The sequence below is a fragment of the Falco rusticolus genome, chromosome 3 (assembly GCF_015220075.1).
Source record: "Falco rusticolus isolate bFalRus1 chromosome 3, bFalRus1.pri, whole genome shotgun sequence".
Classification (NCBI taxonomy): Eukaryota; Metazoa; Chordata; class Aves; order Falconiformes; family Falconidae; genus Falco; species Falco rusticolus.
Genome location: NC_051189.1, coordinates 11,889,547 through 11,907,059, shown reverse-complemented (window position 1 = coordinate 11,907,059; position 17,513 = coordinate 11,889,547). Strand labels below are relative to the sequence as shown.

At 50.0% G+C, this 17,513-nt stretch overlaps 1 protein-coding gene across 2 annotated transcripts; it reads left to right on the top strand.

Annotated features, from left to right (window-relative positions):
* The first annotated feature begins 2,854 nt into the window (after window positions 1–2,854).
* TOP1MT (DNA topoisomerase I mitochondrial) lies at window positions 2,855–16,457 on the top strand. Of its 2 annotated transcripts, none has more exons than XM_037380680.1 (14): window positions 2,855–3,122; window positions 4,262–4,377; window positions 6,961–7,082; window positions 7,851–7,973; window positions 8,500–8,687; window positions 9,444–9,489; window positions 10,418–10,561; window positions 11,078–11,263; window positions 11,872–11,940; window positions 12,999–13,113; window positions 13,591–13,718; window positions 14,400–14,494; window positions 15,438–15,587; window positions 15,988–16,457. In XM_037380680.1, exons 1-14 carry the CDS (start codon window positions 3,025–3,027, stop codon window positions 16,088–16,090), a joined length of 1,683 nt encoding a protein of 560 aa, XP_037236577.1. In that variant the 5' UTR covers window positions 2,855–3,024; the 3' UTR covers window positions 16,091–16,457. The 2 variants fall into 2 exon arrangements, with proteins under 2 accessions (XP_037236577.1, XP_037236576.1); XM_037380679.1 differs by having other exon boundaries at window positions 9,444–9,588.
* Window positions 16,458–17,513: the final 1,056 nt, after the last annotated feature.

Genomic DNA, 17,513 nt, shown 5'->3' with positions numbered 1-17,513 from the left:
GGGAGGCAGTAATGACCCAGCAGAGACAGACCTAAGTTTCCCTGTGGGCAAGGAGACATCATCACCTCAACCCTTGGATATATAGGCTCAAGCTACAAGATGTAGGTTGGTTTAGGCTGTGCCTGCTACTGTCTTGTTCATCTCTTGCTTTGCTTTTTTTGGAACATGAGGAACATGAGCAGCTCAGAGGTTTATGATGTTCCCAACTCTCTGCCTGTCTTGGAGAAGCCTTGTGAGAAAGTATTTTACAGGGGCAGGGTGGTGATTTATAATGCTTGCAAATCCTGCAGAAAGCTCCAAAATTCACCTGACTTCTCTGCTGACCAGGAAAATGCTCCTGGATTCCCCAACTCTATTGCTGATCGTGGACATCATGGATCCTGACACTCCTTCTCCTGCAGTGTGTTGCACTGATGAGGCTGTGTCCTTCCTTGTTGTGCCAGTGCTCAGGCTGCCTTCTTGGGAGGGGAGTGGGAGAGCCTGTCCCCCACAGTCGCAGGAGATGTGTCCCATCACAAGGTCTCGTCCTCCTGTGTGTCAGCAATGCTCAGCCTGATGTCATCCCTGTCCTCTTCTGTGATGCTGCCAAACCTTGTAAACCTGTCACCTTCTCTGGGCAGAGATGTCTCTGGGGGCATTTCCTTGGGACCTCCCCTGTTTGGTCTGGAGAACCTGTGTTCCTGCTTGGTTGAGCATCCTTATGCCATGAGCTGCAAACTGGTGCCAGTTCCTATGGGGGCCAGTCACTGCTGCTTTGGGATATCTCCACCTGCTGCAGCACCTGTGTTGCTGCTGTGCTTGAAGGGGAAACAAAGGGCTTATTTGGGAGCAACCCCCTAATTCTGCATGTAAGGAGGCTACTGCTCACCAAAGCAGTGAGAAGTGGCTGTGCTTTTGTTGTAGGTTGCAGTGCAAACCCCAGAGAGGAAGTTGTGCAGTGGGAAGAACAACCAAGGCTGGAGTTGAGGTAGGAAACCTGGGGGGACTGTCAGCCCCTGGACCCAAACCTGCATGGGGCCCATCCCTTAGCACCTCCTCCATTCACCTGGGCTTTGGGATAAGGTCTCTCCTTTCCCAGTCTCAGCATTTCTTCCCTTATGGCTGCTTCCCACAGGTCCCAAACCCAAGTGATGGTGTTGCTGGTGGGGCTGCATACCCCTCTGGAGAGCCTGGGGTTTTGAAGGTGGATGTGGGGCTTGCGGCTATGAGGGAGGGTGAGGAGGAGGAGCTGAACCTCCTTGTCCCACAGCAACAAGGGGATGCCCAAGACCTGAAAAGAAAAAAAGAAAGCAAGAAGAAGCGAGAGCAAAGGAAGCACCAGGGAAGGGAGCTGGGGAGAAAAGGAGGGAGGAGGAAGGATGAGTTTGAGGAAAGTCCCAGGGAGGTGATGGAGGGTGCTGAGGAGGAGTGTGTTGATGGGGGCAGGAATTGGGGAAGGGGACAGCACAGAGTCAAGCAAGGAAGCAGCAGCACCCAGGGATGGGGTGACTGGAGGGAAAAGCAGGAGAAGGGGAAGGTAGAGAAGCGCAAGAAGGTGAAAATGGAGGGGGTGGAGAAGATGGGGAAGAAGAAAGTAAAGAAGGAAAAGATGTTGGAAGAGGAGGAAAAGCTGAAGAAGACAGATGAGGAGGAAGGAGAGAAAGGGGTGGGAGATGGAGTGGCAAAGCAAAGTGAAGATGGAAAAGGAGTAAAGGAGCAGGAAGAGAAGGTGCATGAGAAAGGGTGGAGAGAGATGCAGAGTGCAAAGATTGAGCAGGAGGTGAAGGAGGAGGAGGCGGCAAGGAAGCGAGATGTGCCAGGGAAAAAGAAAAAGCAGAAAATCAAGGAGAAAAAGCCAGAGGGGGAACTGAAAGAGAAGGGCAACGAGAGCAAAGAGAAAAGTGAAGTGGACATGACCACAGGGAAAACTCGGAAAAGGAAATTTAAGGAAGAAGGAGAAGAAAAGAAAAACAAAAAGGCTAAAAAGAAGGAGAAAGAAGAAAAGAATGCAGAGGCAGAAAAGAAGTGGAAATGGCAAGTGTTCTGCATGCCTTTGGCCTGTGGGCAGGTCTAATGCTAATGCAATTGGGGTTTTAGTTTTATTTCTTAGGGTGAAACTGAAAATTGTTTTTTACTACTATTTCTCAGCTGCTCGGCTGTATTAAGCCTTAAACTCTGCGCTCTTGGCAACAGAAAGGGGGTGGGAGATAATGAGAGGTTCTAAATACAGAATAGTATTTGAATGATAGTTTTTTGTTCTTATAACAGTATATACAATATGTATTCTTCCTGAAATGACTTTGCCAGTGCCCAGCCAGGGTGGTTCTCAGGTGGAAGGAGAGGATTTGTATAATGCCTTGTAATCAAACAGCTTCCAAGACAGCGGGACCTATATCGGGGAGTTGTAGAGGGGCTGCATTTTATTTTATTCCCACTTTTTCAGCAGTTTTTGATTGATCCAGGCAAGCTTTTTGGCACAAGAGCATTGGGAAAGGATGTAATCCCTTTCAAGAGAGCAGTGGCTTTAGCCACTTGATGTCACAATCTCCCAGAGCACCCCATCACTCTGGGGCAGAGAAGGAACATTTGTGTGGTGGGGGGATGGTTTGGAGCCTGCTGCAAACCCCAGCTGCAGGGAGCTGCTAGTGTGTTATCCCAGACAGGGATGTCCATGAGCACTTGGACCTTTGGGACAGCCCCTGTAGAGCACAGAGTGGCATGAAAAATGGGCCTATGAAGCTCTCTTGTTTGTTTGGGGGGCTGGAGCCGGGTATGGAGGCGAGAGGCTGGTACCGAGCATCAGCTTGTTTTGCAGCAGTTTTGCTCCAAAACAGGGGCAGAACTACATTTCCCATAAGGCTTCACCACTCCGGCATGTGGGGAGTGCCACAACGCGGACCGCTTGGGCACGGTGGTGGCCCCTCCGGGTGATGCCGGAGGCACCGGCACCACCGCAGCCCGGTGGGTAGCAGGGTGCTGGGGCAGGATGCTCGGGGTGACCTGGGCATCCACCAGCCTCCGTGTGTCCGTGGGTGGCTCAGGGGCATGTACCGGACTCTCGCCGCCTCGCTGCTCGGCCGCAGGGCCCCTCGCCCCCGGCTGCCCCCCGCTGGGCTCCGGCGGGGCTCGGGGGGCTGCAGCAGGTGAGTGGGCAATGCCGCCAGGGTGGGGGATCGCCTGACTTTGGGAGGGGAGGTGGAGCCCTTGCGGTGTCCCGCAAACAGCCCTTGCAGCTGCCTGCCTGAGATGCTGTCAGCCACGTTTTCTGTAGCTTAGTGGTTATTTCGTTCTTTAGGATCTTTCCTTTTTTTTTCTTTTTTCTATGCTTTCTTGGCACGTTGCACCTTTTGACCTGAGCGATTTATTCTACCCTGCTTCCCGTGGGGAAGAGAAAAGTCAGAAATGCTTCCGGGGCGCTGCTGAGCAAGAAACCCAGGCGGTTTTCTTCCCCTTGCTGGGTTTTCCCAGCAATCCTTCTTCTTTCCAGAGGTGCTGGGGTCCAGGGCCGGTGCCAGCCTGGCTGGTGCTGAGCTGCAGGGTGGTGCAGAGCCCTGCCTGTTCCGTGCGCTGCTGTCAGCGATGCTCTTCCAGCGGGCTTCATCCTCCGCCCCTGAGCTGCGTTACCTCTTTAACGCTATTCTTGTAATCTTGAGGGTGGGTTTTTTGACCTTTTTATTTTTTTACTTTTTTCTTTAAAAAAATCTTCACAACTAAAGCATGCAGTGACTTTAAAATCCTGTTTCCTCTGGAGTGGGTAGAGGTGCATTAAGGTCTTATTTACATTAAAATCATAGGTATAAGTAAGTAGTCATGGACTTTGTGTGTTGCCCATCTCTGGCATGTACACACGAACCTACGCACTTTTTTTGGGGGGTGGTTCCTTAAATAAAGGAGGCAGGGAGGGATGGGGAGGGAAGGGAGGGTACGTTTTTAGTTCTTGCAGCCACCTCTGTGCAAACTGAGCAGCCTTTGTGGCTCTGCAGTGGGGCCTCTCCCTGTGCCCATGAGTTTGGTTGACTGATCCATCCCTTCACTCTCCCCCTGTGTCCCTCTGTGTCACCACACCAAGTGTGTCCTCTTCCTCAAGACACCTTTCCCTGAATTGCGTTGTCTTCCTTGTTTGAAAGAATGGGGAAACTGAGGCAGTAGCAGAGGCAACAGGATTTCGCTTGGGTTTTGCAGCAACAGACAGTGCTCATAGACAATCTTCCTAGAGGAACCTTGGGAGAAGGTCCCAGACCCTGGGTTGGTTTGATCTCATGGGTCCCTGTGTCTGTCCCAGGTGGGAAGAGGAGAAGAAAGAAGATGGGGTAAAGTGGACTCAGCTGGAGCACAGAGGACCCTACTTCGCCCCCCTCTATGAGCCGCTGCCTGATAATGTGCAGTTTTACTATGACGGTATGTCTGCCTTGTGGTAGGACATGAGGCATGTCCTCTGCCTGGCCAAAAAGCTGATATCTTCTCTTATATGGGGGTGGGACATGGGCAGTATTGCAGAACACAGAATAAAAGGCCTAAATATCCCACTGGATAAAGCCTGAACCCTGAGTAAAGCTGGAGGGTTTTGCATGTGGTAGGATTTACAGGGTTCTTGGGCAGCTAATGAGCCCCTGATGGATGCAGTGTGCTTCATTCATCCCCTCCCATGTGGGGCACCCTTATCAGGGTGAGGACCCCTGTGCAGCTGGTTTTAGGGTGTTGTAATGCAACCATGTGTGGATCTGAGACTTGTGCCTCTGCCCACAGCCCCTCCTGGCTGTGGGATGTGTATTGGTAGGGCTGGACCTGAAGTTTCTCTAGGGGAAGCAATGCATCTTGATGCTGTAGCCTGAAGTCCTTGTATACCTCTTGTGAAGATGGACTGGAGATAAAAAAAAAAGTCTCATTAAGATGCCTTTTGAGTTTGAGCTTTAAGTCAGCTCATGCATGGTTTCCCCACAAGCTGAGAAAATGTGATTTTTACTTTTGAGAGCTGCAGTTTGCCTGTCCTGTGGTCTCTGTGACTGACACATCACTCACTTGCCCTCTAAGATGTTGCAGGATTTGACTGAGCTGCTGTGAGCTCTTAGTCACGGCTTCTGATGTTGTCCCCAGAGCCACCATGCCTCTATAGCAACTCAGTGCATCACTGAGGGACTGAAATTGACAGGACAGATCTAGGTCTCTGCTGTCCCCCTTGGTTTCCTACCGTGCCTGCTGGGCTGTCATCTTCTCCCTGTTCTCAGCTTCATCCCTGAGCAACATGTTCTCTGACAGATCAAGGGAAGGAGGCAGTAAGGACCTTGAGGCTTGATCAAGGGATGCCAGAGATGGTAGGGCACCACAGTCCCATGGTGTCTTGGTCCTCCTCAGACCCCTCACTTGGGCTTCCTATACCTTGTGGGTTTGGGGTTTTTTTTACAGTAGAAAAAAAGGCCGATTTTGGGAAATGAGGTGTCTGGCAACGCTGTCACCAGAGGGCACTGCTGGGACATCGGTGGGGCTGTCAACTTTTTTTGGCTCTGAGAAGTCCTGGCAGCAGCGTGTAGTCCTGCATAGGGTTTGTATCTTCTCTGTGGCCTCTCGGCTGTTGGAGATCCATCTATGTTATGTGCACCTAGGCTGGTGGTTTTGGCCTGGGATCTTGGGTGACATTGGCAGGTTTGCTAAAAGGTGTCACCATCCCCTGGATGAAAAAGTGTTTGCAGACAGGCAATGACCAGACAGGCAGGAAGGGACAATGTCTGAGCTAGTGTATGTAGGTTGTCATGAGGCTTCTATAAGACCATGGTGACCCACCATACCCTGCAGTTCAGGAGCACCAGAACTCGGTGTCTAATGCAAGTAGGATTGAACAGTCCCCTGGAGCTCTGCAGGGTACTTTTCCTGCAGCTTGCCTAGAAAAGCTATTTCAAAGCATTGGTTTCCTGGGAAAAGCCAAGATGTTCCTTGGATTCACTAGACTTCATTGCTCTAGCCAGAGAACTCAGGGGAGGATGGTGGCTTTGCCACCTCCAAGAAATTATCAAGATCCACTGGAAAACCATGAGGATCCAGAGGAGGGCTATGAAGATGAAGAGGGGGCTGGAGCATCTCCCTTCTGAGGGAAGCCTGAGAGAGCTGGGCCTGTTCAGCATGGAGAAGAGAAGGCTGAGAGGGGAGCTTATCAATGCATACAAATATCTTAAGGTAGAATGTCAGGAAGATGGGGCCAGGCTCTTTTCAGTGGTGCCCAGTGACAGGACAAGGGGTGACAGGCACAAACTGCAACGTGGGAAGTTCCATCTGAGGGTGAGAAGAAACTTTTTTACTTTGAGGTTGATGGAGCACTGGGACAGGCTGCTCAGAGAGGCTGTGGAGTCTGCTTCTCTGGAGATATTCAAAACCTGCCTGGATGTGACTCTGCAACCTGCTTTAGCAGGGGGCTGGACTGGATGATCTCCAGAGATCCCTTCCAACCCCAACCATTCTGTGAGAGGCTCTTGCATCTGTAACTGTTGCACAAGTCTCAGCTTTGAGCTTCCCACAATTGCTCAGTCCATGTGGGGAAGTACTGAGACAAAACTTCTCCAAGTGGGGTCCTGGCTATTCAGCGTGGTCCTGGAAGTGATCGTGGTCAGAGAGCAAACTTGTTCTGTGTTGTGCTGGGGAGCCATTAGTTTGGGGCTCATCATCGCTTGGTGGCTGCTGAAAGCCCTGTGGCTCAGTGACCTTAAAACAAATCAGGATTTCCACTCTTGTGGAAAAGGAAATGGAGTGTGTGATTGCAGATGGGCTGCAGCAGCATCCTGCTGTGCCAGGTGCTCTGGGTATTGATCCCCTGGTAATGCTGTGTCGGGGGTGGGGGTGGGGAGGGGCATTGCTGAAGTCGTGCCAGTGTCTTCTCACCTCTTGTCCCTGTTTTGGCACCGTGGTGAGCCTGAGGATTCACTGAATGCCTGCCTGGGGAAGAGGGGTTGGGCTGTCCCTGTAACTGATGTTAAAGGTCCTCTCCCTTCCTAGGCAAACCCCTGAAGCTGAGCCTGGCCACGGAGGAAATTGCCACATTCTATGCAAAAATGCTCGATCATGAATACACAACCAAGGAGGTCTTCCAGAACAACTTCTTCAATGACTGGAGGAAGGTACCTTCCCTGTGAGGGCTTCCTTGCTGTCCATCCTCTGCGTTAAACACTTAGCATTAAACCCAGGCAGACACTAGGTGGTGGTATGGGATGGAGGGGATGAGGGTTTTCATGGCTTAGCTCTTTATAATCATATCATATTGTCTATAACCTGGTAATTATTTATTTCCTTGCTTCTTGTGGGTTGGACTGAGGCTTGTTGTCTGCAGCATCCTAGAGGCCTCCACATTGGCAATTGTGCTCCCTTGTGAGTTTTAGTGATGCCACCTAAGAAAGCATCACTAGGTGCTGGGTCTTGCAAACGTCTTCAAAAATGGTTTGGGGCATATGTCCCTCTAAAGGATTAACCTTGTGGTCCCACAGCACTGCATCTTAGTCCCCAAATAAAAGCGAGAGCTGTACTAGGGCAAGTTTGTGCTGCTTCTGCAGTCCCTGCAGGCTGCCTGCGGTCATGCTTGGGGACTGCTTGTTTCCACAGCAGAAGTTAGAGGTTGTTGCACCCCGGAGCTGGTTGGGTTTTGCTTCTCTGTGGGTGCAGGCTGAGGTGTCCAGAGGCAGCCTGGCCTCCTGCCATGGCAGCTTTGTCTGCCCTTGGGTGGATGCGGCTAGGGTAGTTGTAGCTGGGGTGGCTGCTTCCTTCTGGTTTTTCTGAAGAACTGGCAAGTGGGTGTCTGACTTTCCTTCACAGGAAAGGAAAGATAGGCAGCAGCTCTGTGTGAAGTCAGTTTTGTGTCTTGGCTTTACCTGGGGTCCCTCTGTCTTGCTCAGGAGATGACCTCAGAGGAGCAAGAGATAATCAAAGACCTGGACAAATGTGACTTCACGAAGATCCACAGGTATTTTGTGGACAAAAACGAGGCGCGGAAAGCACTCTCCAAAGAGGAGAAGCAGGTGAGGACTGTTTCCTATATCATGCAGTCCCAGATATCATGTTTTGGGACCAGCTCAGAGTATTTTGGCTCCTACTTGTCTCCTTTCTGGTGTTATGCCCTCCTGACCCGGGACCTCTTTGGCCTTTGAACCAGCTCTGTCCCTGTGACCATCACATGCCTATTCATTAAGTTTGTCTGCAGATGCTGCATGTTTCCTGGCTTTGCAGGGTCCAGTCATCCTTGAGGACCATGGTTTGGGGTCCTGCCCTGTCCAGAGGATGGTGGACCTTGCTTAAGGGGCTGGTGGCCCATGCTTGTTCACCAGCATGTGCTGGGACAGCATCACTGAGGATTTAAAAAGTGGGTGGAGATGAGCCACTTGTTGGGAATGGACTTGGGCTCATGCTCACTTCTTCCTCCAATCCTTTGAGCTCTGCCTTTCCAACCTTCCTTTCTCGGTGAAAAGGAGGGTAGTGATAAGCAGGCATGAGTCTAGAATTTCTGTTTCACCCTATGGGATGATGGTGGCATGGTGCTCGTTTCAGAAACTGAAAGAGGAGGCAGATAAGATCCAGGAGGAGTATGGGTACTGCATCCTTGATGGTCACCGGGAGAAGATAGGCAACTTCAAAACTGAACCACCGGGCCTTTTCCGTGGCCGTGGTGACCACCCCAAGATGGGCATGCTGAAGAAGAGGATCATGCCAGAAGATGTTATCATCAACTGCAGCAAGTGAGTTGCCATGGGAAGAGCTGAACTTGTGGATCTGCTTTTGGGACTGGGGTAAACAGCACATCTCTGCTCAGAGCTGCTGTGTGCTTTTGCTATCTCCTGCAATCACAGCTTTGCACACCCTGAGGCTTGAACTCACTGGAGCCCTTCTATTGCCTCCTGGTCACCTCCAGATATCTGCTTTGCAGTTAGGTCTGACTCTTAGTTTCTCTGTGGATGTACCAGGAAGCCAGGATAGGCAGGAAGCTGGTCAGCGGCTCCCATCTCTCACTGGTGTCCACACTGTTCACCTGACATCAAATACAAACACTGCAATGCTCCTGTGGTCTCTCTGGAGAAGGGACAACTCTGTCCTCCTGTGCTCCTCTTCCCAGTGAGCCATTCTTCCTCATTTTATGGGTCCCTTGTACTGGTTGGAAGCATCAGGATGGTCACTGGAGGGAGGAAAGGCAGCGATTGGGTTAAGTTAGAGGGCAAACACTCTTACATGAGTTGGATTGATCTGAAAACCATCCGTACAAAGACTTTGTGGTCTTGATGGAAAACACTCCCCACCAGCCCAGCAAGTTCCTATGTTGCCCCCAGCATCCAAATGTTAGAACTGATCACGTTGTGGAGTGATTTTGGGTGGGCTGTATGTTTTCTGTAAGTGATGCCACAATGTGTTGACAGTCCTTGGCTCACTGAAGAAGCAGTTGAGCTGATGGCCTGTTTCTCCTTCATGGTCTGTGGGCTGTAACCCTGCTCTGCCCTCAGGGACTCAAAGATCCCCAAGCCACCGGAAGGGCACAAGTGGAAAGAGGTACGCTTTGACAACACAGTTACCTGGCTGGCCTCGTGGACGGAGAACATCCAGAACTGCTTGAAGTACATCATGCTGAACCCCAGCTCCAAGCTGAAGGTTGGAGTGGTGCTGCTGTTCAGGCAGAGCTGTTGCCTTTTGAGCCGCTGGCTTTTTGCCAGGTGGAAAGATCAGGGGAAAGCAGAGATGTGGCATGTCAATGAAAATGTACTCGCTGCCAAAAAGGAGAAAAAAGCGTGTAAACTAAATTGGTGTGCCAATTTGTAAGATTGTTAAGCATCGAGCCTGTTCTAGGGGTGGATTGCTACTGGCAGAGCCATCCCTGTGCTGCTCACATGTGTCCAAGGTTGTTGAAAGCCAGGCAGGGGCTGAGAGGGTCCACAGGGATCAGAGTCTATAAGGTTGAATTAATTTATGCCAGTAAATGGAGGGTAGGGGTAGGTGGGATCACAATCTATAGCGCCTTGGGAAGGAGGGAGTGAACACTGTGGGGAGGGAGAGGTGGCTTAAAGCTATTTCCAGTCCTCAAAGTAAATATGGACACTGCATACAAGTTGGGCACAACTGAGCAAGTGGATTGCATCATCCCATAGGTGGTGTCCCAGCAGCAGTGGCCATGGCCATACAGTGCTTGACCGCTTGGCCCCCCATTTACTGTGTGCTGGCTGCTAGCAGGTGGAGGATACCTCCAGACTACAAGCAGTTCAGACTTGGCCAGGATTCCAGGTCTAGCACTGCCAGCAGAGGGCATGGAAACACTAGATGAGCTCTTTCTCCTCTGATTTTTCCACTTCATGGACACTTCTCAAGAAAACAATGGGGTCTGAGCAGTATTTAGGTGCTGGAGGTGTTCCCAGAACAGGGTTTAACTGATAGGGTGGAAGGAAGATGGGGCAATGGTTGAAAATGTCTGTGCCCCTCTTTCCAGGGGGAGAAGGACTGGCAGAAATATGAGATAGCTCGGCGCCTAAAGGATGTTGTCCACAAAATCCGTGCTCAGTACCAAGCTGATTGGAAGTCCAAGGAGATGAAGAAGCGACAAAGAGCAGTGGCCCTCTACTTCATTGATAAGGTATCTGCAGTCTCAGCCTGGCCCCCGGGTCTCCCATCCATGGAGGTTGTGGTTTAGCTTAGCTGGTCCACCTGATGCTGGTGTGGATGGGTGTTTGCTGGTTGTAGTAGCCAGGGTTGCTGCACGAGAGGGATCTGGCAGTGGTTGTGAAGGATGGTGACTTCTACTATCTGCTGATGCTTGTGTGAGGATGCAGTTGTGTAGCAGTGCAGGAGCTGTGCTGTCCTTCCTGGACTTTAACAGCACGTGTGTGTCTGTGTGATGGCAAAGACCCCACTGGAGAGCTGGGTGACCTTATTCTGGAGGGACATTTTAGGGTTCTTAAAGCAGTGAAACAGTCTGCTGGAAGCAGTCACTGGTTTCCACCATGGTCCCAGCAACTCTTCAGTGAGGCACTGTCCTGGGAAAGTTTTCTCTCTACTTTATATCTACTTTATCTCTACATATCTACTTCAATAATCTTGGAAAGGGGGAACTGAAGTGGGCTGGGATGGATGACTCGCTGTCTCCTTCCAGCTGGCCCTGCGAGCCGGCAATGAGAAGGAGGAAGGGGAGACCGCAGACACGGTTGGCTGCTGCTCCCTGCGCGTGGAGCACATCAAACTGCACCCCAATCTGGATGGGCAGGAGTATGTCGTAGAATTTGACTTCCTTGGGAAAGACTCAATCCGTTACTACAACAAAGTGTCGGTGGAGAAGCTGGTGAGTGGGGCAGAAATGGAGGCAGCGGCCAGCATGGCAGTATGGTGCAGGGTTAGCCGGTTGCCTTGGTTCACTTGGTGGTCATCAGTCCCAGATGTGCATCTGAAACCTGCTGCAAAGATGCCTCTGTGCTTTAACGCCACAGTTGGCAGCATGTGCATGAGATGCAATAGTGCTGGGTGGCAACTGACCCTGTCCTGGAGAAGGGGGGGGAATTTTGGGGTAGGGCTTTCAAGGTTGTTTTAGCCTATGAACCAGAAGAGAAGTTGTGCCTCCTGCTGGAGCATCTTCCATTGACTGGTGGGCATCAGGCCTTGAACTGTTTTCATTGATACTTTATTTTTCACTTTGCCTGTGGGATGGATGGCGTTAATGGTGTCTGTGGGGAAACTGGAGTGCCTGGGGTAATAGCAGAGATGGGAGAAAACAGCCTGTGGCACTAGTGGCTTTGAGGTCCCAGTGCCAGCCCTTGAAGTTGAGAAGGCTGGTGGTGTGGTAGGATGTGTACTACACAAGTCTGAATCAGAGTCCATCTGGATGATGAGGGAGATGTCTAGGAGCAATTTGCTCCACGTCCCTGACCAGGGCCATCCTTTTCTCTTCTTTAGGTGTTCAAGAACCTGCAGCTGTTCACAAAGAACAAGGACCCGGAAGATGACCTCTTTGATAGGCTCAATGTGCGTTGTCACCTCAAAGCTTTTGAAACTGCACTGATAGCCCAGAGGGAGTAGAAGCAAACCTGTGACACCCCTGTCCAGCCTGCAGGCTCCTAGGCTGTGGTGCTGCATCATTGGTCATCCCTTACTCTGGTTCTGGCTCTCTCCCCTCCAGAGACATGACTGTAACTGTTTGAGCACCCTGTTGGGATGCTGTAGTACTTTTTCCCATCCTCTTTCTGCACTAGTAGCATCTCTGCTTTGCTGAACACAGGCTTCATTGCCTGCCTGCACTCATCAGTAACCTGTGTCCCTGCTAAGGAGATGTCTTTTTGTTCCTTCCATCCTCTAACTTATCTGCTTAGGCTTTTTTCTTGTAGCCTGGGAAGGCCTGCCCACACACGTGTTGCTTGAGGCATTGCTGGAGGTGTCAAACCTCAGCTGTTTGATGCTTTTCCACCTTGCCAGGGCTTGGGAAGTGTGAGATGCTGCTGGAGAGATGTGCTGCAGCCTTCCCTCCCAAGATACTCCCCTAGAAAAACCTCCCCCCTCTTGGTATAGGATATGGGGTGCTGCCACCCATGATCCCCCTCTGCCTGCATCCCCTATAACCCACTTGCCCGTCTTTCCTCTGAAGAGGCTGCTTCTTTCTGGTTATATAGGATTTTTCTGGTATAGTCTTTCTTGGTACAAGTAAGGCTTCCTCCAAACCCCAGTTTATTCTTCTTAGCATCTTTTGTTTCCAGTCCAACTGCAGTCCCATGTGCTCTGTAGAAGAGAGATATCAGATGTGATATATGTAAGATGTGATACTGGATGTAAGATGTGTCCTCTTGGACACAGATGGGCAGAAATTTTTGACTTTGAGAGAAATTTGTTGTGGGTTTAAGTAGAGTGTGTGCCAGTTTTTGATAGATGAGGGCCTGACACAACAAGCAAACTACAGATTATATTTTTAATGCCTAACGTGGTCATTTAGACAGGAAAAGGTCTGAGAAAACCAGTGCTTTATTGTCCTGACTTCTGCTTGTTGTCTTCCTTCCTTTTTCCCACACTTCATTGTACTTTCTTTCCTTCAGACATCCATCTTGAACAGACATCTGCAGAGTCTGATGGATGGTTTGAGTGCCAAAGTGTTCAGAACCTACAATGCCTCCATTACCCTGCAGGAACAGCTCAAGGCCCTCACTAACTGTGAGTTACTGACAGTGTTTGTGGTATTACCAGCCACATAATGTGGCCAGTGGGCTCAGCAATGTCTGTCCATTGCCTTGGGGTCCCTAGAACTGCCTGCCCCTCCTTGGCTGGTGATGCACACAATGTTGTAGTGTGGCATGTAACTTATGGGGGCATGCAGCAGGTTGGGAACCATGTTAAGTGAGAAATAGTTACCCACTAGTGATAGTCTTGACTATTTAATAGCCAAGATGGGAGTATTTTTTCCTCTTCTTCCTTCCTTGCACTGCTGGTTGGTTGCGTTATTTTTTGCCTGCCTTGGATATATGGGTGATGAGGCACAGTATCAGCGATGCTCAAGTGTCCTTCACCAATTTCCACAACCAGTATTGCTCTCTCCTGAGAAAGGATGGAAAACAGCTTGCTGCTGCTCTGGCCTGTTTCCTGTCTTCCTCGGCTCCCAGAAAGGAGACATGGTGATGCTTCTATTTCCAGCTGAGGACAATGTTGCAGGAAAGCTCCTTTCCTACAACCGAGCTAACCGAGCTGTGGCCATCCTGTGCAACCATCAGAGGTCTACACCCAAAACCTTTGAGAAGTCGATGCAAAAACTCCAGACCAAGGTGAGGCAGACCAAACTGAGAGCTCCTGGACCTGATCTGTTGTTGAGGGGGGAGACAAGGAGAGGGAGGGTAAATAACCTGATGCCTAAGGAGATCATATTGGTAGCGTGGCAGGGAATGAACCAGGAATAGTGGCTTTCTTAATCAGTGCAGAGACATCAGCAACCTAGGAGTGGAGAGGAAAGTTCAAATGCTGGATGAAGCACGTGGCACAGTTTAGGATGTTTTTTCATCACTTGGTGCCTTTTGTGATGGCACAGCTTTGACACAGTTGTTTCAGGACTAGGGAAACTGGTTTTCCTGTCTGGCTGTTTGCAGGAGGACCAGCTGAAAACTTCATGGGTCTGCTATGGAGATACCTTGAACTACCACTTTTAATTTTTCTCACCTTACTGGTGAGCTTGGGATTTTGCAGAGGGCTCCAGCGCTGTCACAAGCCAGTCGGTTCTCAGGCAGTTGCCCAAGATGAACAGATAAGAGCTGAGTTTCTGGCATCCGTGCTGTGAGGTTCTTTTGCAAGATGCTGAGGAATGCTTGAGCTCCAGCAGGTGATACAGGGGCAAGCTGTTGGGGTTGGAAAGAAGTTAAGGAGTGGTGTGGCAAATAAAAGGGAAAGAGGGAGATAGCTGAAACCTCCAGGGAGGATGGGAGCATGGGCTGATTTCGTATTTACCTTCACAGATTGATGCCAAGAAGCAACAGGTGGAAGAAGCCCAGCAAGAGCTGAAAAAAGCTGAAGATGAGTTCAAAGACACAAAAGATGCCAAAGCAGAAGTGTAAGTGACAATCCCTTACAATCCTCTTTTGCAGAGGGTCTCCATATGGGAATGGTGTGGTCCAACACTGTGCAGTACATCAGAACAGAAATGTGTGTGTTGGGTTTTGGATGCCTCTTGTTCTATGGCAGCCTGGCAGATGGGTGGAGGTCTTGTGGATGGTTCGTTGCAATGGTAGGAATGCAAAGAGTTCCTTCAGGGGCATTTCTTTGTGTTTAGGGTACACCTCAGTGAATACCGAGATTTCAACCCAAGCTGCTGGCTTGGAGTTATCCTACAAAATGCCATGGTGCAAAGTATGCCTAGCTTGAGGTTGGAGCTGGGGATGGGCGTACTGGCCTTGATGCATGGTTTTCTTGGGGGACACTTGAGTAGTGGGTTGTGACCGATCTGATCTCTGCAGTAGTCATTGCATGCGGTCTATCCCAAATTTGCTCCCTTGGCCCAGAGTCCAAAGGTGACTTGTTGCCCAGAGGTGGGAGAGGGGTGGAGGAGAGCAGTGAGGCTTGTATTTTATGCTTTACTCCAGGGTTTCTTGTTTTCTGCTTCTCTGTGTTGGTGAGGTGCAAAGCAGGTTGCTGGGGATGGTCCTTGCTCATGGAGCCAGGATCTGTGGGAGATGGTGTTTGCTGGATGCTGGGTTCCGTGCTTGCCTGACCTTGGTGGTAGTAACATTTTTGTAAAAGTGTCTTATCAGGTCAAAGTACTTCAGAAATAGGTTGGTGCTGAATGGCATCTTTGACTCTGCCATTCTGGAGTATTTCTAGTCTCAGGTCTTACAGGACTTAAAGCGAGGGTAGAGACTACTCTGATCTAAGTTCAAGCTCATTGGCTTCCCATCATACTCCTAGGCAACAGCAGACGAGAACTGCTCTGTGTCTTACCTCTGCTGCTGCTTTTCTCCTTGAACATGCTGTCTGTGATGTTCTTCCTCTGCCCTCAGCAATGTGGAGAAGAAAAAGAAACTGTTGAAACGGCTGGAAGAGCAGCTGGCAAAGTTGAATGTCCAGGCAACAGATAAGGAGGAGAACAAGCAGATAGCTCTGGGCACGTCCAAACTGAACTACCTGGACCCCAGGATTAGCGTAGCTTGGTAAGTTTGGGGCATGCTATGGGGCAGCTGTTCCTTTAGAGACATGCCGGTCACCTAGCCCTGCCTGGGGAGGGGGATAAACATATGCCTTAGCCTGTGGGGGAATGGAATAAACTTTGCTTCTGCCCAGAGGAACATGCCCACGCCCTGGAGATGTTGGGGACGCCAGCAAAATCCAAAGATAAGGTTTCCCTTCCTGAAAATAACTGTTTGCAGGGTGTTCCTTCTGGACTTAGGGCAAGAAAGAGTCACTTTGCATGTCTTTCTCAGCAGTGGTACAAAGTTGATTTATTAAGCAGCTTGGGGCTAAGGGGGTTGCATGGATGGAAGAGGACTGCTGTGGTGGGAGCAGAGCAGGACGGGGTAGCACATACCCACTGCTATCCTGTGGTCTGTACAGGTGCAAGAAGTTTGGTGTGCCCATCGAGAAGATCTACAACAAGACTCAACGGGAGAAGTTTGCCTGGGCGATCGACATGGCTGATGAGGACTTTGAATTCTGAGACAGTGCCTTTAATGTTATTTCACAACAGCACCAAACAAAAATGATGTGTTTTGTGGTTTTTGTTTGTTTTTTCTTTACATGCTGCTGCAGTTGTTGCAGGGATGGGGCTGGGGGCTACCTAATGAAAGAGTTTGATATGGGTGTTTTGTGCCTTTTTTTTGTATACAAAAGAACACCCAGTTTCTAGTTGAAACAGGTATTGCTGACTTGTGACACTCATCCTGACTGCAGTGACTTTGGTGTGAACTTTTAATTCCTCTTCGGAGTTGCCAGGTGCTTTGGATCTTTTCTTTCTTCTGGAGTCTGGGAAGAAGATTGAATGAGAGCCTTAATTGTGCTGATAAACAAGATTAGATCTAATCCTATTGCCTTGGTGTAGCGAGCTGTGCTGCCCTTTTTAGACTGTCTGAATTGGCTTGATGGGGAAACACAAGGCAATGACAGCACCGAAACGGGCAGCTGCACTGTAAGACCTGGGCTTGAGTCAAGGATGCACTGGGAGGAAGGGAAAAATCTCGGGGTTTTACATGTCAGGATATATTGTGCCCTTTTACCTCCAAGAGAAGAGAAAATTGTGCAATTACACAAATGTAATCAAAATGGAAAACGTTGTGGGAGGGAGTGAATGGCATGGCAGGAGAAGGTGGGGAGAGGAAGATGCTAGATTAAAGAGCAGGCTGAGGGATGAAATTTACTTTGGCATGAGCAAAGTGTACTTTAATCACTCCTGTGTGGGTTAAATCTTGGTCTGGGAGAGGACATCTCATGTGGGGCCATACCTTTATACTTTCCCCTACTTGGTTCAGTTGGCTCTGGCTCAGCTCACTGTATCAGTAACGGAAACTAAACTGTCCAGCCACCGGTTTTAGCAATGGGAGAGGGTGATGGTGCCTGTGGGGCTGGACCAGGCTCTGGTGAGATGTGAATGCGCTGAGGCGTGGTACCAGTCTTACTGGAGCTGTGCCTATATTGGGATGACAGCTTTGTCATCAGGCTGTAGCCTCCCCAGTCTGCTCCTGCTGGGCATGGAGCAGGCAGGGATCCACAGCATAAACTGTGCTGGTGCTTGCTGCCTAATTGGCTGCTTTCGGGGCGGGGGGGGGGGGTGTGTGGGGTGTGGAGTGATATCAGCATATACCTGGCAACAGTGAGCCTGCCTGCCGGTGAATCTCAGGTGTGAGTGAGCTGTTGCATTGGCAATAAATCCTTCTGGCTTCTCAGGGCTGATGTTCAGGTTGCTATAGTCCAAAGCTCTTCGTGCTTCCCATGTGTTCATTTACAGCCACTTGTTCTTGTGTGTAAATGATTACTGTTTTGGTTGGAAGTCAGGTACTTGAAATGCATTTCATTAAAACTGGAAGTGTTGTTTTTTTCTAAGTATTGGTGACTGCAAGCTTTTTGTAGCTCATCCAAGATGAGCT